The sequence below is a fragment of the Mytilus californianus genome, unplaced genomic scaffold (genome assembly GCF_021869535.1).
Source record: "Mytilus californianus isolate M0D057914Y unplaced genomic scaffold, xbMytCali1.0.p SCAF_46, whole genome shotgun sequence".
In the NCBI taxonomy this organism is placed as follows: domain Eukaryota; kingdom Metazoa; phylum Mollusca; class Bivalvia; order Mytilida; family Mytilidae; genus Mytilus; species Mytilus californianus.
The window spans coordinates 1283076-1308164 of NW_026262697.1; the positions used below are offsets into that span (position 1 = coordinate 1283076).

Here is a 25089-nt window from a genome sequence, read left to right on the forward strand (position 1 = left end):
AATTTAATAGTAACATTTTGACCAACTTTTGGTTCAAATTTTCTATGTAGTTTCAGTTGAAAACATTTAAATTAAAGAACCTTAGTGAACACGCTCACATACCCCATGCCCCAACATTGTCACTGGGCAAACAAAGTATCACAAGATTCCTAAGTTCAAAGACTTATAACTCCTACAAAAGTCATCTGATAAAAAGTTCTTGTGGATATGCAAATTTACATACGGTTTCCTTATTATCTACACCGTTTTATGAAATTCTGTTGTGTGGATTCAGAGGAGTTGTGATGACAAACTGTTGCAGTAGTACAGTTAGGCCAAAATTCTAGGTTCAAAGGGGCATAACTTCTAGAAAAAAAAATTGAATCATAATTTCCTGTTGATATGCACATCTACATAGTATGTCCTTGTTATCTACAAAGTTTCATGAAATTCTGTTGTGTGGATTCAGAGGATTTACGATGACAAGAACAGGACTGAGGGACTGAGGGACAGACAGAGGGATGAGTCAAAAACATTATAGCCTACTTAACTTTGTGCCGTGGGGTATAAAAATTCAGGTGATTAACCCAATGAAATTAACTTAAATCTATATAACTTTATAATTTTAGTCTATATTTCTATCTATAATTTCTGCAATGAACATAATATTTACATATTCTTATACATCATTCTAATTATTAAACAGTTTATACAGTCATGATCATTATAAATTGTTAAACGGTACAATCATGATCATTATAAATTATAAAACAGTACAATCATGGTTTTATATACATCATGAAAAGGTACAATCATGATTATTATAAATTATCAAATGCTTTCAAGATCAGACATGACCAGATGTGTTTCAGATAATTTGTTCAGAACCACTAAAAATTGGTTGACAAACATTTGTTTGACTCGATTAAATTCTTCTTCATCTTCTGTTCCATAAAAGTCTGAGCAGTATGATATCTTCATAGCCTTCAGATCTACCAATGTCGATAATGTTACACTCAGCTGTAAACAAACTGAAGAAACTAAGGAATTCTGGGACAGATTCAGATACAGAATGGAATGTAACAAGGAAATGTAGGGCAACAGGCGAAGAATACCACCATCATCTAGTTTACTGTCCTCTAACTCAAGCACTAGTAAGGTAGACTTAACTTCTTCTAATAGATGTCCTAAACTTCCACAACATAATGTCAGTGTGTTTCCACTTAAATCAATGTGTTGTAAGGCTTTGGTATGGTGTGATGTTGATAGGTATCTGATATCTGATTCTGTCAGACCACATCCTGCCAGACGAAGATGTTGTAACGGCTGCTGTGTACCACTGATTAGCTGTCGTAGCTTGTACTTCAGTCTGTTACTACTAAGATCCAGTCTGCTTAGATTTGGTAAGGAGGACAGTGTTTTACCAAGGACCTCTGTTGTTGAGTCACTCTGGTACACTGTTATACTGTTACACGAAAGGTCTAAGGCACATAAGTTTGTAAACTTCTCTAGTGTAGGGGCCAGGTTACAAAAACTCTCACAGTTAATAGAGTTGTACTTCAATCTAATTCCTGTCAAATACTGAAAATAAAAATAATAAAACATTATTAGATTATATCTTAAAGGCATCTTCAGACATCTGGAAAAGGTTACAAATAAAATGCTTTGCTGAGCGCAGCTGGATACGACTGCAGAGGTCCAACCCTGAAAAGTTGGGGCAAAAATGGACACAATATTCGCGCTTGATACAGGTCTGAATTTAGATTGTAATTAAATATTTGACACATAATAGGTTTCTGACACCGAATAACTGTAGTCAAAGAACTTAGAATTGGTTATATGATTTGAATTTATATTCAATTTTTTGCTTTTGTGCAATACACTATGCTGTTGTGAAATTGGCCCACCTCCCCCTAAAAAAAAAAATTAGCACCCTTTTTTTTGCTTTTGTGAAATACACTATGCTGTTGCGTATTGACTCCCCCCCAAAAAAATTAAAAATTTTTACCCCCCCCCCTTTTTTTTGCAAAAAGAAATAATATTTGAAGAAATTCCTTTTTTATTTCTGAAATCTGAAATGAAAAAAAAAATTGCCCCCACAAAAAACTTCTTTTTTACCTCCTTCCCCCCTAAATTTTTTTTTCACCTCCCCCCCCCCCCCCCCCCCTTTAAAAAAAAAAAAATTCTTTCCCTCAAGATATGGTCATAATCTCAATTCAAATTTCCAATGGAGTTTGCAACCATAATTACCAATTTAAATACATCATAAAAGTCTTAAAATAGAAAAAAAAACAACCCCAAAGTTTTTGAACCCCTTTATGATTCATCACCCCCAAACTCAATCCCAGCCTTCCCTTTGTGGTATGGTACCTTGCAATACAATTTCAGAGAGATCTATACACTTGAACACAAGTTATTGTCTGGAAACTAGAAAAAATGTGGTATTGAACCTTATGGTAAAATTTCATAGAGATCCATTCACTTAATCTAAAGTTATTGTGTGAAAACCAATGTGTCTTCGGGCGACGACGACGACGCCAACGCCATACCAATATACGACCGGTCGTATAAAATCTCACAGTTGGTACCATTTGGAAATTAAAAAAAGACATAAACAAAGGACTATCTAGAGTTTAAGGTGAAATTACATAGCTAGGTAAATATGTCAACTGCAAACATTTTAACAATATGGGTCCACACTGAGGGACAATGTTGCTATGTCTAAAATGTTGTTCCTGTCATTATCTCTTTAAAAAAGCTTGAAGCAAATGGTAAGACTGGAAGAAATGTTTTTGTGATTTTTCTGGATTTTCCATAAAACGTCACAAAGGAGATTTTCTGTACTTCACTTTGATGCATTTTTTTTCTCATTTTAACAAATTGATTTTTATTAACTTAGGAAATATCTTTGTAATGAAGTATTTACCTTGAATATGCACTGTGTGTAGTGATTTTTTTTATGGACAGTACATGTCTTTTGACCACCAGAATTATTGATAAACCCACATAATATTTTCCACCAACTTGACACATTTTAAAATTTGCAATGAAAAATAATTTTCTCTGTATGCAATTCATTATAATAGCACTTTTATGCATTAATCTAGTATTTGGTGTGTAAACAGTATGATTTAAAATAAGAAACACAGCATTGAAGGATATTCAAGGCTGTAACTAGGCATATAATTTTAGTGAGGCAGAAAAATTTCGGTAGGGGGTCTGGGATAAATGGTGTAAAATCCTGCATTCTTGGCATTTCCAGAGAGCTTGACATCATTGCATAGATTGAAGATGTCATAGTTTGATTTCAAACCGTTTCATTGCGGACGGAGCTAAATATCAATTTTCAGCTTTAAGCCTTGAACAGGGTATATTAGGATCTACTTTGCCATTTCACCTTCAGGAATATCGGATAATCATATCTTTGTCATCTGAATTCACTGAGATATGGGGGTACCCCCTGTGTCATTTTATGTTATTTTAGGAATATTATTTTTAGTTTTTCTTTTTGCCACATGCTACCTTTGAATGTTATGGATATGGGAAATTAGATATAACTATATCATTTTATGTTATTCTAGAAATATTGATTTTTTATGGGTTTTTTTTTATGGATACTGGGAAATTGGACTGGAGTTATAGGTCCGTGATTTCAGATTATTTCTGGAAATAGTCAGTGGTAAGATATATAAGTTCGACAATCGAATAATGAGGGGGGTAGGTGGGGGTCCGATCCCCAAATCCTGAATCGTAAGACACGAAATCCTGTAGTTTGCAATTTTTCGATTCATAAAGGGGCATAACTCAATAATGGTTAAAGTGACACTACCCAAATTCAACTTGATCTGTGTTTTATCAGTGGAAGGCAAAATTAAACATTGCATTGTATAAAGCATTGATTGTAGTTGATTCAACTATAATCATGGACAAAGGAAGATAACTCCAATTTTAATAAAATGCTTCGCTGAGCTAAGCTGGATACGACCGCAGAGGTCCAACCCTGAACAGTTGGGGCGAAAATGGACACAATATTCGCACTTGATACAGGTCTGAATTTGGATTGTAATTAAATATTGACACATACTGTAGATTCATTATTATTCGTTGGATACCAATTTTCGTGGATTTCGTGGGTACAGGTGAACCACGAAATTAAATGTTCAACGAATAACAAATTTTCTATAGGCTTGTATGCAGACTTCAGCAAAACCACGAAATTAAATATCCACGAACATGTAAGTTTTCCTCAATCCACGAAAATTGGTACCCACGAAAATAAATGAATCCACAGTAATAGGTTTCTGACACTGAATAACTGTAGTCAAAGAACTAAGAATTGGTTATAGGATTTGAATTTATATTCAATATTTTGCTTTTGTGAAATACACTTTGCTGTTGCATATTGACCCCCCCCCCCCCCCCTTTTTTTTTGCAAAAAAAAAACAAATATTTGAAGAAATTTTCTTTTTAATTTCTCAAATCTGAAATGAAAAAAAAAATTGCCCCCCCCCCCCCCCACAATTTCTTTTTTACCCTCCTCCCCCCCTTTCCAAAAAAAAAATTCTTTCCCTCAAGATATGGTCATAATCTCAATTCAAATTTCAAATAGAGTTTGCAACCATAATTACCAACTTAAATACATCATAAAAGTCTTAAATAGATAATTTAAAAGCAGTATAGGTAATCCAACATTGTACAATTTTGTTTTTGGATTACCTCCCTTACACTGCTTTTAAATTGTCCATTAACCAGGAAACCCTTGTATTTTCCCCTTTTTTGCCCCTAATTCCTAAACAGTTTGAGCCATAACCCCCCAAAGCCAATCCTAACCATCCCTTTGTGGTATGGAAACTTGTGGTATAATTTCAGAGAGATCCATACACTTACACACAAGTTATTGTCTGGATGTTACAAAAATGCTTATTTTTGGCCCCTTTTTGGCCCCTTATTCCTTAACTGTTGGTACCATAACCCCCAAAATCAATCCCAACCTTCCTTTTGTGGTATTGAACCTTATGGTAAAATTTCATAGAGATCCATTCACTTAAACTAAAGTTATTGTGCGAAAACCAATGTGTCTTCGGACGACGACGACGACGCCAACGTCATACCAATATACTACCATAAAAATTTTTTGCGGTTGTATAAAAATTACTTGAACAATGACATCATTGATATTTTTAGAAAAAAAATGAAAAATTTAGCAATATTTCCATTTGTAAAGGGGCATAACTCTAGAACAGTAAATGTGACTCCACCAAAATTCAAACTTGATCTGTGTATTGTGGTAATAAGCATTGTGTATAAGTTTCATAACATTTGGTTGAGGCAAACTTTAGAGAATGGAAATGAAATATAAAGGGGCATAACTCTAGAACAGTTATAGTGACGCCACCAAAATTCATACTTCATCTGTGTTTTGTGGTAATAAGCATTGTGTATAAGTTTGATAACATTTGGTTGAGGCAAACTTAAGTTAGAGAATGGAAACCAGTTTTTGGATGTACGTACGTACGGACAGACAGACAAGGGTAAAACTTAAAAAACCCATATTGTATACCCAGGCTGTTTCAGGAATATAGAATGACATCTCTGTATAGTTATTATTAAATTCAAAATATTTGTAATCCTTTGTATAAATTGACATACCTATTGTTGTCTTAAAACTACTATATGTCATTTTGGTCTCATGTGGAGAGTTGTCTCATTGGCAATCATACCACAACTTCTTATTTTTATACATGTGTAATTCCAAATTTATGTAAATTTACATACCTGTGAAAATTCAACCCTATGCAAATTTATATACCTGTGAAATTCAAACTTTATGTAAATTTACATACCTGTGTAATCCAAACTTTATGTAGATTATATACCTGTGTAATCCCAGCTTTAAGTAAATTATATACCTGTGTAATCCCAACCCTATGTAAATTAATGTAGATACCTGTGTAATCCCAACCCTATATAAACAAGTGAAACTGTGAGCTACTGCTCACTAATGATACCCCGCCCCAACTGGATAATTTTAATAGTGTAAAAATATGTAAGTGTTCGGTAAACAGGAAGTTGTTGAGTGATGAATCTGAATATGCATCACACTGTATAACTGACTCATATAAACCCTGAAACCAAATTTCAGAAATCCTTGTAATGTAGTTCCTGAGAAAAATGTGAGGAAAATTTTCAACTTGGATGGACTTGGATGGCATGTGTAAAATGATGCAAGTTGTCAGTAAACAGGAAGTTGTTGAGTGATGAATCTGAAAACGCATCACACAGTATAGCTGACTCATATAAACCCTGAAACCAAATTTCAGAAATCCTTGTAATGTAGTTCCTGAGAAAAATGTGACGAAAATTTTCAACTTGGATGTCATGTGTAAACAGGAAGTTGTTGAGTGATGAATCTGAAAACACATCACACGGTATAGCTGACTTATATAAACCCTGAAACCAAATTTCAGAAATCCTTATGGTGATGCTCCTGAGAAAGATGCAACCAAAAATATTCATGGGACGGATGGACGGACTGACGGATGGACGGACAGACAGAGGTAAAACAGTATACCCCCAGTTTTTTAAAGCGGGGGTATAATTAATGTAGATACCTGTGTAATCCCAACCCTATATAAATTAATATAGATACCTGTGTAATCCCAACCTTATGTAAACCCTGTGTAATCCCAACCCTATGTAAAATTAATGTACATACATGAGTAATCCCAATCCTATGTAAATTAATTTACATACATGTGTTATTCTTACCCTATGTAAATTAATGTGCATGCATGTGTAATCCCAACACTATGTAAATTAATGTACATACATGTGTTATCCCAACCCTATGTAAATTAATGTACATACTTGTGTAATCCCAACCCTACGTAAATTAATGTACATACAAGTGTTATCTTAACCCTATGTAAATTAATGTACATACATGTGTAATCCCAACCTTATGTAAACTAATGTACATACATGTGTTATCCCAACCCTATGTAAAATTATATACCTGTGGATTTATCTGTCCAAGAAGTATGTTAAGCTTAGGTTCCCCCAAACATGTAGCATCAAGTTTCTGTAAACACATACACAGTTTACTGTCAGTAAATCCTGATACCTTCAAGGCTTTACTTAGTTCTGTCAGTGTCTGGTCTGCAGCAACAAAGGCATCAAGTTTTACTAGAACTGAAATAAAAAACAGGAAGCTGGTGATTATAATGTAAACTGGTTATGTTGTTAGCTGTTATCCTTTAACCTTAAATATAAAATTTTAGACTGTATCTAAATATTAACGGGAAAAAAAAACAAAAATATGAAAGCACAACCTGAAATGTCTCACCTGCCTTACTTATCACGATTGAACTTATGTAAAAAGTCTGTTATATTAACAGATAAAGGTTTTACTACAATTTTCACATACATGATACAATTAAAATTATCATATGGTCAAGGTCAGACGAACCCTGCCAGACATTTACACCTGACTAGTTAGCCAATTGCATAGAGTATTTAAGAAACAAACCTAATTACGAATCATTATTAATACATTTTATTTAACAGACCAAGAGTACTATTAATAAAGTCAATTGTAAACAAAACAGAGCATTTTGTCAATAAAGGGTTTTTCTGAAAATGAAAAAAAAATGGTGAAACTTTTCACAAATTGTTTACAAATATATTTTGGTCCAATTTGAACTTGATATATAGTAATAGACGGACAGAAACTTTTTAATGATCAAAAGACAGTATACAGATAAAAATATTCCCATATGTTATTTTTCATTTCCTGTATTTTACTGATGAAAATGGATTTGTTATTTTTCCACAGCTAACAATGAGATACAGACTAACGTTAAAGGTTAAGACACCAACCACTTTGTCAAACTTTCATGGAATGTTACGCAGAACCCTTTACAATTATTTTTATTGTGTGAAAGGTTAATTGTCTCCTTGAAGTACATGTATGACCAATATATCAAATACATATCACTAACTTTTCTTAGACATGTTAGACATATCACTAAAATTCTACTGAATTTTTTTTCCATATTCTAAAATTTTTCTGTCTTCTAGGCTTAAAATTGAATAAAAGGAGAGGTAGGCTATACACCAACCAAACAAGCAAGACAAAAACCAAAGTCATCTAGCGGTCAACATGACATATGGCCATCAACAATAGACAAGTAAATTTAGTTTTTACAGCTGTTAACAATGATATTACTTTATCCTAAATTCTTATAAAAACACAACACTAGACAAGCATCAAGCTTTAAGTTTAGTTTTTACAGCTGTTAACAATGATATTACTTTATCCTAAATTCTTATAAAATAACACAACAATAGACAAGCATCAAGCTTTAAGTTTAGTTTTTACAGCTGTTAACAATGATATTACTTTATCCTAAATTCTTATAAAAAACACAACACTAGACAAGCATCAAGCTTTAAGTTTAGTTTTTACAGCTGTTAACAATGATATTACTTTATCCTAAATTCTTATAAAAACACAACACTAGACAAGCATCAAGCTTTAAGTTTAGTTTTTACAGCTGTTAACAATGATATTACTTTATCCTAAATTCTTATAAAAACACAACACTAGACAAGCATCAAGCTTTAAGTTTAGTTTTTACAGCTGTTAACAATGATATTACTTTATCCTAAATTCTTATAAAATAACACAACAATAGACAAGCATCAAGCTTTAAGTTTAGTTTTTACAGCTGTTAACAATGATATTACTTTATCCTAAATTCTTATAAAAAACACAACACTAGACAAGCATCAAGCTTTAAGTTTAGTTTTTACAGCTGTTAACAATGATATTACTTTATCCTAAATTCTTATAAAAACACAACACTAGACAAGCATCAAGCTTTAAGTTTAGTTTTTACAGCTGTTAACAATGATATTACTTTATCCTAAATTCTTATAAAAACATTTTACTGTAATATTAAACTTTCCATCATGAATTCTTATTGTTTATATCAACATACTTGAAGTGTCAGGCAGGAACTGATCGGCCATCATTAAACGATCTGGCACAGGCTGTGGCAATAACTGTACAGCTTTATTATACATGTTGACCATCACATTTTGACGAGCTTCATTATATGACAACATACAATGTGTAGCCAGATAGTACAGGATTACCTCCGCTAAAAATAGATAAGGAATTACCTCAGTTACAATCAAATTACAGAGGATATATATAACAACATACAATGTAAAGCCAAATAGTACAGGATTACCTCTGCTAAAAATAGATAAGGAATTACCTCAGTTACAATAAGATTACAGAGGATCTATATAACAACATACAATGTGAAGCCAAATAGTACAGGATTACCTCTTCTATAAATAGATAAGGAATTACCTCAGTTACAATAAGATTGCAGGTGATATATATTACAACATACAAGTGTTTTCATGTTAATGAACGGACACAGTTTCCTTTGGAAATCCAGTTAAAAAGCATTCAATTATTAATTACAAAATCCTACCATGTCCAGGTATCGAAGGTTTGAATTGTTTTTTTTTTTTGTCTTACGTTCATGGGAATTTATAATTAGATAGCATCGCTAGAAATCCTGCCATGTCTAGATATCGGGGTTTTGATAGAATTATATTCATTTAAGGAAATTCAGATAACATCACATGCAATACTTACTTATCCAGATCGCAGAGTTTGGTTTATAGAATCATATTTCTTTTTTAAAATTAAATTGGAGTTAAAATTTTAGAAAATGGAGATGTTATCACCAGCAATACTTACGAGTAGGAAATCCTGACATATCCAGATATCGGAGTTTTGTTGGAGTTTTATTTTTCACACATTCAAGGAAGGTATGAGCCAAACATGTGGTGTATCTCAAACATTGCCTGGTAACTTCAGATAAATATAACATATCATATAATGGCCTTACAGAAGTAAACACATTTGGTACCAGTTTCTGTAGTGACAAAGTTTCAAATGGCCAATGAGACAACAAAACATCAACAGCCCGATCTTTGTTACATATCAATGCTTCTTGCATCAATACAATACAAAGCTCTTTCGGTATGTAGTGTATGGCCTGAGCTGTCATGGTAGAGTCTTGTATGATGTAACGAGAACACAAGGTTGTCAAGGATGCTACACTCTTCTTCTGTTGTCCAATAGCTGGTGGAGAACAGAGATCTAACGGATACACAACACCCTGGTAATACTCATACCAAAGTGATGTATCCATTCTGACAATCTTATTATAAAGTGTGCATTCTCTGTATAATAGTGTGTTCTTTCTCTTATAAGGATATATTTATTCTCAAAATCTTATAATAATGATGTGTTCCTTCTCTTATAATGATGTGTTTCTATTCTCATAAAGGTGTGTTCCCTCTCTTTTTATAGGTGTCTTTTCTTATAGTGAAGTGTTCGTTCTCTTCTTTTATTATAGTGAAGTGTTCATTCTCATTAAAATGTAGCATTCCATCTGTAATCATGATAATAATGTGTTCCTTCTCTTATAATGATATATATCTCCTCATGTGTCTTCCTTCTCGTACAGTGAAGAGTTCTTTATCCTACACTATGTTCCTTCCCTTACAATGATATGTTCTGCACTTATAAAAAAGTTCCTTCCGTTGATAATAATGTATTCTCTTTTGATAAATCCCATCTCTTATATTGCTATGACCATTCCCGTTATCATTTCACTGTAAAGAGATTGATTGATCAAAAACTGTCCAACTAAAAATATCACAGAAGCTTAGCCTTATATCTTTACATTAATATATTAATCAGTCTCTTCAAACATGTCAAAGTACTCTGAAATATTTGTGTTTAGGATTTTACATATATATAAACATTTGTTTATTTTTGCCAATAAAATTAATGTTGTAAGGTATAAAAGTTATGATATCGTTTTTAAGGAATCGCATATTTAAAAGTAACTACTGTACAAAACTGTGTATATATCTAAATCTTGGTATCTATTTGACCTCTCTTTTGTTAAGGACAAATAACATGTCAAAAGTTGGCAGTAGATGATTAAAATGGACCTTTTGGTGTATATATATACTTTCTGCAAGTCATAAAACACATCATTTAGATTCATGAGGTGCATTCAACTCAAAGTCTGCACCATCTTAAAAATTTGGATCGATCACATAGATCCAGCAAGGCTGGGTTAAAAATCATTTCCTTGTGTCAGACAATTGGACTTATATTGTTTTCAACATACGTCAGAAATTTAAATTTGTTTATCCTCAAATGATCTTGAATTGTTGGTTCCCTAGGACAAATAATATTCTGCTTCTATAAATAAAATTCATATGCTCTGTACTAGAATGTAGAAAAATTTTGCCCTTTTATGGTTATTGCAGCCATATTGAAAAGGGGGCAGAAGAGAAAAGAATAATCAAGAGGCTGTCAGAGTGACAGCAAACAAGATTTTCCTGCTGAGGTCGAACCCTGAACAATTGAGCAACTATAGACACAACATTTAACCTTAAAACAGCTCTGAATTGGATTGTGATAGAATATTTGACACAGCATAGGTTTGTGACACAAAATGAATGAGGTCAATGACTGAAAAATTTGAAATTGGACATTTACCTTTTATGGTCCAATATCCAAAATCTAAGTCTAGAATCAGCATATCAAATTTAAAGAACCCCAAACAAACAAAAGTTTAATTTAGGACCCTTTGGACCTCAATGTGGAACAATTTGATAAAGGAGTTCAAAATCCAAAATCTACTAAATGTTTGGTTAGATTCAGCATGTTCAGCATTTCAAAGAAGCACATAAATTCAATTTTTGTTGAAATCAAAGCAAACAAAGTTTAACTTTGTACCCTGATTTGGACCAACTTGGACCAACTTGAAAACTGGGTCCAAAAATCCAAAATTTAAATATGTAGGTTTAGATTAGCATTTGAAAGAACCCTATTTATATATTCAATTTATGTTGAAATGAAACACAGTTAAATTTTGTACCTTGATTTGGACCACCTTGAAAACTGGGCCCAAAATCAAAAAATAAATCTGTCACTCCAATTATAATTTTGTTAGTTGATAATTACCACATGTTTGTTATCTTGATAAAAGGTGGAAATAATTGCATGAATAAATTAATAGTAAATACATTGTCCTAATCCAAATACATGTACAAATATGTATATTTAGTTAATTGTAAAAATTGTGTGTAGTTTTACAGGCAGAATAAAAATAGACTATTATCTAATGAAAATGATATTACCTGGTAGCAAATCTGGACCCCCAAACAAGATGAAGTAAAAAAAATTTGGAAATCCGGACCCCCAAACCGGATCAAGTAAAAATCAAACATTAACACACACAACAACAAGAATGTGTCCATAGTACACTGATGCCCCATTCGCGCTATCATTTTCTATGTTCAGTGGACTGTGAAATTGGGGTCAAAACTGTAATTTTAGAAAGATCATATCATAGGGAACATGTGTACTAAGTTTCAAGTTGATCATGTTGATTGGACTCAACTTCATCAAAAACTACCTTGACCAAAAATTTTGACCTGAAGCGGGCACGATCATTTTCTATGTTCAGTGGACTGCGAAATTGGGGTCAAAACTCTAATTTGGCATTAAAATTAGAAAGATCATATCATAGGGAACATGTGTACTAAATTTCAAGTTGATTGGACTCAACTTCATCAAAAACTGTAACCTGAAGCAGGACAGACAGATGAGCGGATGCACAGACCGAAAATCATAATGCCCCTAGGTAGACTTAATCAAAGAGCTGAAAACTCTGAGGAAAAATGACGCCACTGTCTCTAATATTGTGATATTTTTTATGCAAGTCTTGATTTTCACATACCGTAATTAGTTTAACATTCCAACATGTCTCGTAAGCATATAATTGATATTCGTATATGTGTGTGTTATGTGAAGATGACAACTGGCTGTTTTTTTAGTACAAATGTATAGGTCAAGACTACCTGAATGATCTACAGTATCCAATGACTACTGGCTGTTTTTTTCTATAAATAAATAGGTCAAGACTACCAGAATGATCTACAATATCCAATGACTACTGGCTGTTCTTTTGTACTAATAAATAGGTCAAGACTATTTGAATGATCTACAATATCCAATGACTACTGGCTGTTCTTTTGTACATATAAATAAAGACTACCTGAATGATCTAAAGTATTCTAAGTAATGTGATTTTTGTCTTACAATTACATTTTTCTAAATCAAGAATATAGACTACTAGCATCCTTTTCAAACCAAATGATTATGAAGAGCCTGTTGTTATCAAGCTCTTATACCCCACATACTCATTAAATAAGTTACTAGTGACCTAATTATTTCTGTTACTTGAAGCAAATTATATTTCTGTAGATTTAGACAATAGTATAATATTGTTTTACTAGTTTTATTTCACCTTGAAGATTAGACAAATAGGGATACTCCTTTGATTTTTTATTTCATGTCAGTCAGGTCGCTTTATATGAAACTTGAAACCACTTCTCTGCCATATTGTTATTTCATAACAACTCTGCCCTTGACCATGTTGACCCATGTAATTGATATTCATTCTTTAACCATATATCATAGTCAGTTAGTTTTTGATTTTGCACTCCCACACCACCTTTCAGGCCAAATGTCTGTCTCCATTTAAGTTAATGACATTGAACAATCATGGTATTAAACACAATTTCAATAGTGATAATGCTGTTCTAGTAGGTCACCATATATTAAACTTGGGTAGCATTCCAGTTATTGAAATTTGTGTCAGATTAGAACAATGATCTAGACCTTTAGGAATGGATCTTACAATTTAATATGGAGCCATTGTATGGGACCCCTACACGGTAACAAAAAAAAACAAGCTTGAAAGGATACAACGTCAAGCGGCAAAATCTATCACCAGAAATTACAAGTCAAGAGAGGATGGACGGGATACGTCTCTAAAATGCTTGCCTAACTGGAACTACAACAAGATCTCCAGACAAAACGAACAAGGAGTTGAAGCCAGAAGTTAATATTTATGTAAAAAGTAGTTGAGGGGCTGATTCCCGCTATTGAACCATACTGTCATTCTATAATATTATTGCGTAAGTATTTCTGTATTGTCCTTGTTATTGGTCCATGTCTTGGTGTATTGGTCTGAGGCGAAGCCGAAGGCCAATACTGCTGGCCGAGGACCAACAATAAGGCCAATACAGAAATACATGTAATAGTATCTTTATTAATTAACTGCAGTGTTACAATATTTTTTTATTTCATTTCACAAGAGATAAACATTTTTACCTTGAAGTGGAACTATCCAAATCTCAGTTTCTTTTTATAAGATGCAATATCTAATGATTTGGTGCCGTTTCCATGTATCTTCAACCTTTTCTCATCTGATGAATTTTTCTACCCTTTCCAGTCACTATAAAGTGTTACAACTTTAATTTAGACACAACACATAAATAGTAATTGGAAAGGTACTGTCATTGCATGTGTAATGCAAATATATTTAAAAAAAAAAATAATGTAAGAGTTGAAATTGATACAACTATCCATAAGCCAATTGACCAAAGAACGAAGATTTGCGCAATTACAGAATGCATATGCCTGGTTCGGGTTTAAAAATAAAAGACCGTTTACAAAACATGAGAAGCGAAAGTAAACAGTAAAAATCGATTTGTACCATCGACATGATGAAATTATGAGGTCGTCAAGAAATGAACTTTGTGATAATTTACTCGTTCCCCAAACCTGAAATAATTCCATCGTCTACTTTCAAAATGCTTTTCAAATGAATGGGACCGTCTTTAACATAACATATATGCCATACTGAACGTTTCAGCTTGTTTATGGTGAGTAAATAAAAACTGCGTCGTACAAACAACTGTTTACTTTCAGTTTGAGTTTTATCGTGACTTACGATCTAAAAACTAGAGACGTTCCGAAATCCTGTTTTGGCCGGATCAGAACTCGGCCAATACGGAAAAAAAATCTGTATTGGCCGAGTTGACATCTTATATTGCATATGCAGTTTTCATCATATTAAGTACAATAACAGTGTAGTTAATTAATAATGATACAGTTACAGACTCTGCTGCTATAACTTTGTAAACAAAGATTCATACGCACCGCGTGGGTATAACCGTATTACTAATTTCCGATTATTAAAATCTTCGTAAATCTGGATAAAGACCAGTTTCTATCCAATGAATATCAAAATGATTCCGATTATAACTTTTTTAATGATTGTAAAGTTGAAATGGCATGAAAGGCTGACAATATTTAGAACTATTTTGTCTAGCGATTGCTGATCATTGGAGGGTAAAAAGTCCAACACCATAACAAAACGGATCTATTTATCATGTATACATACCGATTGTTTACGATTGTAAGACATGTGCATAAAAGTCGAAGCTCGAATAAATATGAAAAATATAACAAAGGGATAGCTCCAAATACCATTTAATAACAAAAAACATATGGACAGTTCAAGATATCTTTTTGGTAAATAAAATAACGTATGTAAACTGGTTAAATATGAAACCGAGTGCGGTAGGCGGAGGCATAATCAACTTCCGTTAGTTCTGGTCAATGGTATCGGAAACATGCCGCTGATAGCGTCATTTTCCAAAAAAGAAAATACCACATAACAACTGTGACATCTACCTTCAAAACACACAACTTTAAAGAAAAAATAGTTATAAAGAAAATTTTGACAACTCCTGACTAAAAATCATTTGAACAGATACAATCATTGATAGACTATGCCCTTTAGCATGGCATTTCTGTACCAAGAAAAATTAAAAAAAAATTAGAAAAAGTGCAAGAAAGAGCACTAAGATTTGTGTATGAAGATCATTCAAGCTCATATCAACAGTTGCTTATAAAGGCTAAGATGCTTTCACTGCATATTAAAAGACAAAGATCAATGGCAATTGAAACTTTTAATATAGTTAATAAACAAGTGAATCTGCGAACTACTGCTCACTGATGATACCCCCACCCAAATATTACCGTAAACAGGAAGTTGAGTCATGAATCTGAAAACGCATCACACGGTATAGCTGACTTATATAAACCCTGAAATCAAATTTCAGAAATCCTTGTATTGTAGTTCCTGAGAAAAATGTGACGAAAATTTTCAACTTGGCTACTCCTGTGTAAAATGATGTAAGTGTTCGGTAAACAGGAAGTTGTTGATTGATGAATCTGAAAAAGCATCACACGGTATAGCTGACTTATATATCAGAAATCCTTATGATGTAGTTCCTGAGAAAGATGTGACAAAAAAATATTCATGAACGGATGGACAGACTGACGAATGGACAGACAGAGGTAAAACAGTATACCCCCACTTTTTTAAAGCACAGACCTGTATAATTAGCACCTGTCTATTTACATGATCTATTAAATGTAAATGATCGTAAATATTCTTCAAATATAGTAATATACTGGATATTCCACATGTAAAAACTACACAGTTTGGTAAGAAAAGTTCTAGATTTGCAGCTGCTACTCTGTGGAACAGCCTACCTGACCATTTGAGGACTTAAAATAGTTTTTCTCAATTTAAGAGCCTTATACAGTCCTGGAAATGGATCAAAATGCTGCTGTTCTGCATGTAGATAAGATTTTTCATATTTTTAAGTAATTGCTTAATGTTTGCATTATGCCTTAAATTTTGCATACATGTGTGCTAATTTGCTGCTTATATATCTTATCTGCATGTTCTGTGTTTTAATGTATGTATATGTTATTTATATTCAGTAAAAAGATCTATTATTGTTATATGTGAACTGAATCAAAATAAAACTTTCGTATTCGTATCTATCCATATACTTATTAATTACACAATTTCTATTCAAAGGGAAATAACTCAAAATAAAACCAAGACACCAAATGATAGACTATCTATCCATTATACTTATTAATTACACCATTTCTGTTCAAAGGGAAATAACTCAAAATAAATAAATCATACAAAAAAAATCACTTTTGCTACATCCCCAAATCAATAACCAATTTTTCTTTTGAAAATCCTGTTAAAAATAGAAAAGGTCTGCTGACTGATGAATTTTAAATTAGTTAATTTAATAAATTTATATCAGACACCTACATGTAGTCTGCGATGCAACAGAAAACTACCAGACTGTTGCCAATGTCTGACTGTTATAGTAAAATAGAAAATTTAGAATTACATTTGATTAAAGATAATTAAAATGGAATATACCGGTAAATCGTAAGTAAAAAGGGAGATATCAAAATATTAAAACATGATAATCTAGAGCACTAACATAAGTGATTGTCTTTTGTAAGCCTTATTGAATATTTGTTTCTGTTTTCTTTCCATAAACTGATGCAGACACTTAATTTTACAAATATGTAACCATGGTAACCAATCATGTGTACAAATCAGTGTTGAAATATAAGGCATGGAAGTTATAAAAGTGTAAAGCACAGAAAGGGATACAGTAGCACTCCTTGGAACAGTTGAATGATTTTAGACTTGAAAGAATCTGTAGTATAGGATTTCAGAAAACATGAAAGTCTTCTTCCACCAAAAATGGCTGTTTTCACCTAAAAATTTACTTGGACTTTTTGGAGTAGAGACAACCCTTTGCAGTTGGAAAAGTTTGAAGTCCTAAATTTCAATAGATATATGAAAGCTAAATGCATTTTTTGTGTTTCAGAAAGCCATTGCAGTTGAAAATAAAAGTTAAACATTTGCAAAGAAGCCTGTTTTTAATATACAGCCAGATAAAATATCAAAGAAGCCTGTCTTTAATATACAGCCAGGTAAAATATCAAAGAAGCCTGTTTTTAATATACAGCCAGGTATCATGTGATGAGATTGTCAAACTTTTAGGTATTGATATTGATTATCAACTTAATTTTTAATCATCAAATTAAAAATGTTAGTCGTAAAGCATCTTAACAACTGAATGTTTTAAAGCTTATTGGTTGCTACCTTACTTAATTAAATAAATTGACCATTTTTCACACATTTTTATTTTATCTAATTTTAAGTTTTGTCCTTTGACATGGCATTTTTGCAACAAACATAATACCACTTAATTAGAAAAAAATCAGGAAAGGGCTTCATGATTCATATACAATGTATGAAGACTCTGTTAATTTGTATGATGAATTACTTGTATGAGCAAAGGTTCCATCACTGAAAATTAGACATATGCACAACGTGGCTATTGAATGATTTTATGTAAATTGTCACCATATAAAAAACGTGGACCATGTTTACATGGTTTAGTTCTTCTGAAAGATAGTTAATATATTTCTAGATATTGTTATTTTGTAGATATACCTAGGGTTTGAACATCAACCTATGGTAAGAACTCTTTTAAATATACATTTGCTGTTTTATGGAATGATCTACATTTGTACCTCAAGTCCTGATGGTTTTAGAAAAATTTCTAATTTCAGTAAGTTTAAAAATATTTTAAAGTCATGGAATGGATATTACTGTAAGTGCACAGTTTGTGCAGATTATATTAAATGAATATATTATGTTAAATCTTTACCATTTAGATCATATCCTAATCATAATATTTTATGCTATGCATTTTACCAGCTTTTTAATCATGCTTAGTTTACATTTTTATATAGTTTAACAGGGATCTACATGACTTGTTTTATGATGGCATCGTTAAATTGTCTTCCACCATCGTCAAATTATCCCCCCCCTCCCTATCATTAAATTATCTTCTATCCTCGTCAAAATTTGTTTTCGTTTTGTTAGCCGCTGCCATTTTCAGTGATGGAACCTTTGCTCATACAATAACTATCGATTATTGAATCACTTTACAAGTTTAAAAGTAAATGCATGATTATTAACTACAACTAAATAATCTAAAGAAATATATTTTGTACAGTAATTCTGAATTCATTTCTTAGTTTACAATCAAATCAGTACATCTGGTTTACATTCAGATTAAAAAGATGCATGTTGCATAGTGTTTTACTATGAAATTTGCAATGTAAAGTAATTAAAACTAATTAAGTTGTAAATGTTTACACGACACAAAATGAAGCACTATAATTAAGCATGCTATTCAATTATAGTGCTTCATTTGGTGTTGTGAAAATGTGCATTTTTTTGTTAGTCATAAGTATGATAAAGGAGAAAAATATTTTTGCTGAGTCCAGCAAGTTTTAGGTTTTATTGTGTATTCTGTTTACTCTAAGAATAAGAATAAAGAAGTTAGTAAAGTTGTTAAGGTGTACTATATGATAGGGGTAAACTACGAGCAAGTCTTAGGATTTTAATGTGCATCCTTCGATTAGTCATAAGTATGATAAAGGAGAAACAGACATTTGCTGAGTCGAGCAAGTTTTATGATCAATGTGTATTCTGGATATATTCTATTGATGAAGAAAGAGTCACAAGTGAGACAAAGGACAAAATGACAGTTGCTGAATCTATCAAGTTTTAGATTTTAAATATGACTGTATATACCAGTTTGAACAGTATTGTCCGTTAATTCCGTCCATCTGGTAAACCCGCCCACTCCCATTTACTTCCGTAATTGTCACTTCCGTGAATATTTCATCTGCTATTTTATTCATAGGAACTGTACTTATCATTACTGCATGTCAAATGTTAAAGAAAAATCCTTTATTACGAAAATATCTAGTGATATATATATAATACAGTTCCTAAAGCTAACAATAATCTATTATTGCTTACAAAAACTTGTTTCTGCCTTGAAATTTTTTTTTTTTCGATTGTCTGGAATCCCTTTATAAGTGGTCTATTGGTAGATCACCTTTTCCTTTCATAAATATGTGATCAACTGGTCATCATAAATATTTACTGTCCATGGGCGGATTTACCGGACAAACACATTTCCGATAAAAACACGGATGACCCACTTGTTTTGTTGATTTTAAAATTTATTTTAGATATTTTTTTTGGAAATGAGATAAACTACTCAAAGTTGATTTGTCAGTGAATCGATTTATGTTAAATTTGATACAATTTGTATATAATTACATGTAAGCAGAAAATCATACGGTCAAAGCCTTATATGGGCGGATTTACCGGACTGCATCGAATATATATCAGTCAGGGGACTTACTTAAATGAGTGATTTTCTAAATCACTGATTCAAGTAACATTATGTCCATAAAGGTTGGAAGTAAGAGTTGTCTTTCTTTAATAATCACCTATTTAAGTAGTACAAATTAATCACTAGACTAAGTGATTTAATTTTATTGTAGCTTTAAATAAAGAATACTAATGATCCATGGACTAATTATGTTGCTAAAATTATCAGAACTAACATCTGTGTTGATAGGATGACCGGGTCATGTCGGGTGATGACCTTGTATTAAATCTAGGATAATGACATAAAAATCACTTGTTTAAGTATCATACCTCAATTTCCTTCCAAAAAATCACTTCTTTAAGTATCATTATTTAAATAACCCCCACTAATTTCAACACCCCCGAACAGTGAAATTTTGATCGCAAACAGTAGAATTTTATTACATAATCTGTAAGATGAAACCTTGAATTTTACAGAAAAAATACTCCCACTGCTGGGAAAAATCTGTTAAGAAAGTATCAGTTCATTATGTAAAGCCATTTTTTTAGCATTTTTTCAACTAAAATAGAATTTGCAGCTAAATGATTGCATCAAAGGCATAAACCTTGCTGCTTAAAAGAAGCATGAAGTTCATTTTTTTCAATTTTACTAATGAAAAGATATTATCTAAACCTATGTGTTTCAAATTTTGGTAAAACTACAAAATCACAATTTGAGACAAAACTTCGAATTTGCTACTTAAAAAAGTGATTTAAAAATCACTTATTTCAATAAGTCCCCTGACTGTATATAATTAAGTGTGGTGGCGGTGTATATAAGTGTACAAAGAAGAAGTTTTTAATATACATGCAAGTGCCAGAAATGCTGAATATTCAATACTATGTAACGGATAAGGGATTCTACACTTCAAAAGGACTTCCCAATCTAAGTGGTTCATCTGGAAAAGGTGGAATTTACAGAATAGGTAACAGGTAACAAGTTGTGTAACTTTTTTGCATGCACATTACTGTTATGTTTTGTATGTCAGTTTAAAACTCAATAGGGCTTATGTTATGTCCATGTTTGTATACTATGTCGACTCTAAATAAAGCTTATTTATTATATTTAGTATTTATTAAAATATCGACTAGCCATACCTTCCTATTGATGACACAATTAAGGTTCATCATAACAAATGGAGAAAAAAGGGCTGTGTTTAGACCTCAAAAACTCCTCTGAGTACAGACTAACCTGTGCTGTTGGAAAAGTTTTAAGGCCTGGCATCCACTAGATATGTAATGATTTTATAGGGGTATGTGTATGCATTATATTACCTGAATATAACAATCCTAGGCTTGAGTCATTTGGTCATCTATCAGGCCACTCATCAAATGGGGACGTCCGATCAGGATAACAACATGGGTAATGACTGTCAAATATACTATGGGGAATCCTGGAAATCCTTAAAATGACGTAGTAGTCTTCCGAATGTACATTGGTAATAGTAAAGTCAAGTATATGTAGTTCCGAGTAAACTGGTGTTATACCATATTCATAACAGATATATATATAAAAGTTAAATGCATTTTGTTTTTCAGAAAGATAAAATCTTTTTTTGATTTTGATGACAATTTTTTTTCGTTCCTGCAGAAGGTGTAAAAATAACTAAGTTGGGAGATGCTCCCTCTCAGGTAAAAACTGTATGGAATTGTATTGATTGTCCTTAGCTTGATTGGCATGGACAATAGACAAACAATAGATATTGATTGGCATGGACAATAGACAAACAATAGATATCTACACAACTATAGGTGAGTTAAAGGGTGTAACTGAGTGGACAGTATCAAAAGCAATTGAGGTGTTTGTTTATTTTTACACCTTCTGCAGGAACGAAAAAAAAAGGCCCATCAAAATCCAAAAAAGATTTTATCTTTCTGAAATACATATTGCTTTTATCATTTATATATCTAGTGGATGCCAGGCCTTAAAACTTATTCAACTGCACAGGTTAGTCTGTACTCAGAGTAGCTTTTGAGGTGTAAATACAGCCATTTTTGTCCATTTGTTATGATGAACCTTAAGTTAAGTGGGCCGGTTGAAGTGCCTGTGGTTAAAAGGGTGCGAAATGGTAGCTTGATACGAAATGAGAATTTTTTTTTTTTGCCCAGTGGTTGTGAAAAATCATCAAAGTTACCAGGCTTATATATCATATCAAGTATTGTGTACCCTTTTGACTTGATACATCTGACGTTATTACCTCATTACAGTGAGTCAACTGCCTGTGGTGGTCACGTACATGGGAGACAGGGAACCAGACTAATATTAATTTTTAATTTCCATTACGAGTAAGTAATCCCGTACCCGACAAGATTTTGAAACAGTAGAATTTACCGTGTGCCTCAGAGGTTTTACTTAAACCAGAGTCAAAATGCCTGTGGATAATGAAAGTATAAAAGTCTGTTGATGCCTTTTGGTCTGAAAAGCTGTTTACTGAATCCATATTTGTATCTGTATCTGTCTAACTTCTGCCAATAAAGGCACACATCCACTAATTGGGAGTAATGGAATTCCTTATCCTCCACCAATAATCAGTTTAATTTGTTCATCTAATATCTAACAAAAAAAAATCTTTTCTCCAATCCTCCATCAATAAAAGGTAAAAGTTTATGTACAACTGTGAACACACTGTATCCACTAGATTAATGTCTCTTTGGTGGGATATATATGACATAAACTAGGATTTCCTCGAATTTGAATTAAGGTAGATCATAAGTATATATTTTTTGATACAGAATTTTCTTATAATTTGCCAAAATGAAGATTTTACTATGCTTTTTTCAAAAATATAATAAAAAGTATGGGTCACCGTGCTATTTTGCAAGCTATGAATCGTTGAAAATTGCTTAAATTTGGTTAGATTGTTCATGAAAAAACACATTTGTGTGCATAAAAAAAATTCTATGAGATAGAATTTTGAAATAAATTGTGAGAAGATAGGTTTTATAATATGTTTTAAGAAAATAAAAAGAAAAAATAGTGTCACCGAACTTGTTTTCTTGCTACAAGTAAAAATTAAAAATTTCCCTATTAGTCCAGTATAAATTTTTTACTAAAAGAGTTATTTCCCCTGAAATGGCTCTTTTAAAAAAATGATTCTAAAAACAACAAAAAATGATATTTGTTTAAATATTTTGAATAATACAATAAATCACCAAGTTTTCTTTATATAAATAAACAGTCTAACTATTAAATTGCAAATCTGTCTCCAAATTTGCAGATTTGGGCAAAAAACTAGACCGATTTTGTACTGCGATTGTACAATCCAAGATGGCGGTATACCATGAATCTACCTTAAGCTGAGATAATCTTAGTTTATCTGAGATAAACCGGGATTATCTGAGATAATCCTAGTTTATCTGAGATAATCTAAGATTAATTAATAAAAGTGGTTCAGGCGTGCTATAGGATATAGTTATTTACACTTTAACCTTAAGCTTTAACAATAATGATGAATTTTTGTGTATTGAATTATTATTACCAAAATCTAAACCTATTTTTGTCGGGACTTGTTATCGACCCCCTCAAAATTGTAATTTTGTTGAGAAATTTGAATTTTTTTTGTAACAGCTAAGAGAGGATTGTGAAATTATATTACTTGGTGATTTGAACATATGTTTTAAAGATCAGAGTGGATCACTGTATAAATCTTTTAATGAGCTTTTAAAATTGTTTAATTTAAGTCAAATTATTAAAGAGCCAACAAGAATAACAGTATTTACAGCATCTGTAATAGATCATATTTTATGTAATAATAAAGAGAAAATCTCTCAGTCTGGTGTACTAAATATTGGTTTTAGTGATCATTGTATGGTATATTGTACTAGAAAATTAGCAAAATCTGTATATAATAAGCACAGTAATGTTAAAGTCAGATCTGTGAAATCTTATAATAAAGATGAATTTATAGCTAAGCTTACTAAAGCAAAATGGGAAAGGTCAACTGAAATTTTAATAGATATTCAGCAGAGAGACAAATTTTTATCTGATTTTAAGACTTCTAAAAATCCTGAAGATTTCAAAAAGTTTAGTGAACTTAGAAATCATGTTCAAAGATCTTGCAAAACTGCAAAATCTGACTATTACAGCAGTGAAATTGAATAAAATAGAAATAACCCAAAACAACTTTGGAAAAGTTTTAAAAATTTAGGATATCAAAAAGATCCTAAATTAAATCCTAATATAGTATTAAATATTGATGGGCAAAACTGTCACGATAACAAAAAGATATCAAATAATCTTAACATGTTTTTTACAACTATAGCTGCAAAACTGGTAGAAAAACTACCAACTGCAAAGGGTTTATATAGTGCCACTACAAATATTGTTAGATCCTTTTATGTTCAGAGAAGGAAATCAGATATTTTTTTTAACCTAAAGCATGTAACAGAGGAATTTGTGTATAAAGAACTATGCAGTTTAAATATAAGTAAGAGCATGGGCCTAGATGGTATTCCAGCAAGGTTTCTTAAGGATGCATGCAGCCCCAATTCTGAAAATACCCATTACTTTCTTGATAAATTTATCTATCTCTGAAGGTACGGTACCTGACGATCTGAAAACGGCTAAGGTCAAGCCTCTATTTAAGAAAAATGACAGACTTAAGCCTGAAAATTACAGGCCTGTTAGCATTTTAAGTATTGTTTCTAAAATTCTAGAAAAAGCTGCCTATAAGCAACTTGAACATTTTTTGATTTCAAATAATTTATTATTTGAGTTTCAATCAGGATTTAGAAGTTCATATTCAACTGATTCTTGTCTCATTCACTTGATAGATCACATTAAAGCTCAAACAGCCAAAGGTCTTTTTACAGGCATGGTCCTATTAGACCTACAGAAGGCATTTGCCACAGTAAATCACAAGATATTATGTGACAAATTAGAAGTAATTGGGTTAGATCTATACCTTGGTTTGAGTCATATTTAACAAACAGAAAACAGGTTGTAAGTGTAAATGGGGTGATTTCAGAAGTGTGTAATATTACATGTGGTGTCCCTCAAGGTAGCTTACTGTGT

The 25089-nt window shown here is 32.1% G+C and overlaps 1 protein-coding gene across 4 annotated transcripts; it reads right to left on the reverse strand.

Moving 5' to 3' along the window:
* Positions 1 to 591: 591 nt before the first annotated feature.
* LOC127700013 (leucine-rich repeat-containing protein 14-like) lies at positions 592 to 22342 on the reverse strand. 4 transcript variants are annotated; one of them, XM_052203446.1, is made up of 5 exons: positions 22274 to 22342; positions 9761 to 10683; positions 8982 to 9143; positions 6995 to 7170; positions 592 to 1560 (listed from the first exon to the last, which is right to left on the reverse strand). In XM_052203446.1, exons 2-5 carry the CDS (start codon positions 10215 to 10217, stop codon positions 811 to 813), a joined length of 1545 nt encoding a protein of 514 aa, XP_052059406.1. In that variant the 5' UTR covers positions 10218 to 10683; positions 22274 to 22342; the 3' UTR covers positions 592 to 810. The 4 variants fall into 4 exon arrangements, with proteins under 4 accessions (XP_052059406.1, XP_052059407.1, XP_052059409.1 ...); XM_052203447.1 differs by having other exon boundaries at positions 22243 to 22287; XM_052203449.1 differs by lacking the exon at positions 22274 to 22342 and adding an exon at positions 22211 to 22254.
* Positions 22343 to 25089: the final 2747 nt, after the last annotated feature.

Bases quoted from the DNA above. Each gene is read 5' to 3' on its own strand.
- LOC127700013 (XM_052203446.1), bottom strand. From the start codon at position 10,217: ATGGATACATCACTTTGGTATGAGTATTACCAGGGTGTTGTGTATCCG. The intron at 9,144-9,760 runs GTAAGTATTGCT...ATCTATTTTTAG, and splicing joins TATGTCAGGATTTCCTACTC to CGGAGGTAATCCTGTACTAT. The intron at 7,171-8,981 runs GTATGTTGATAT...TTTTTATTTCAG, and splicing joins GTTCCTGCCTGACACTTCAA to TTCTAGTAAAACTTGATGCC.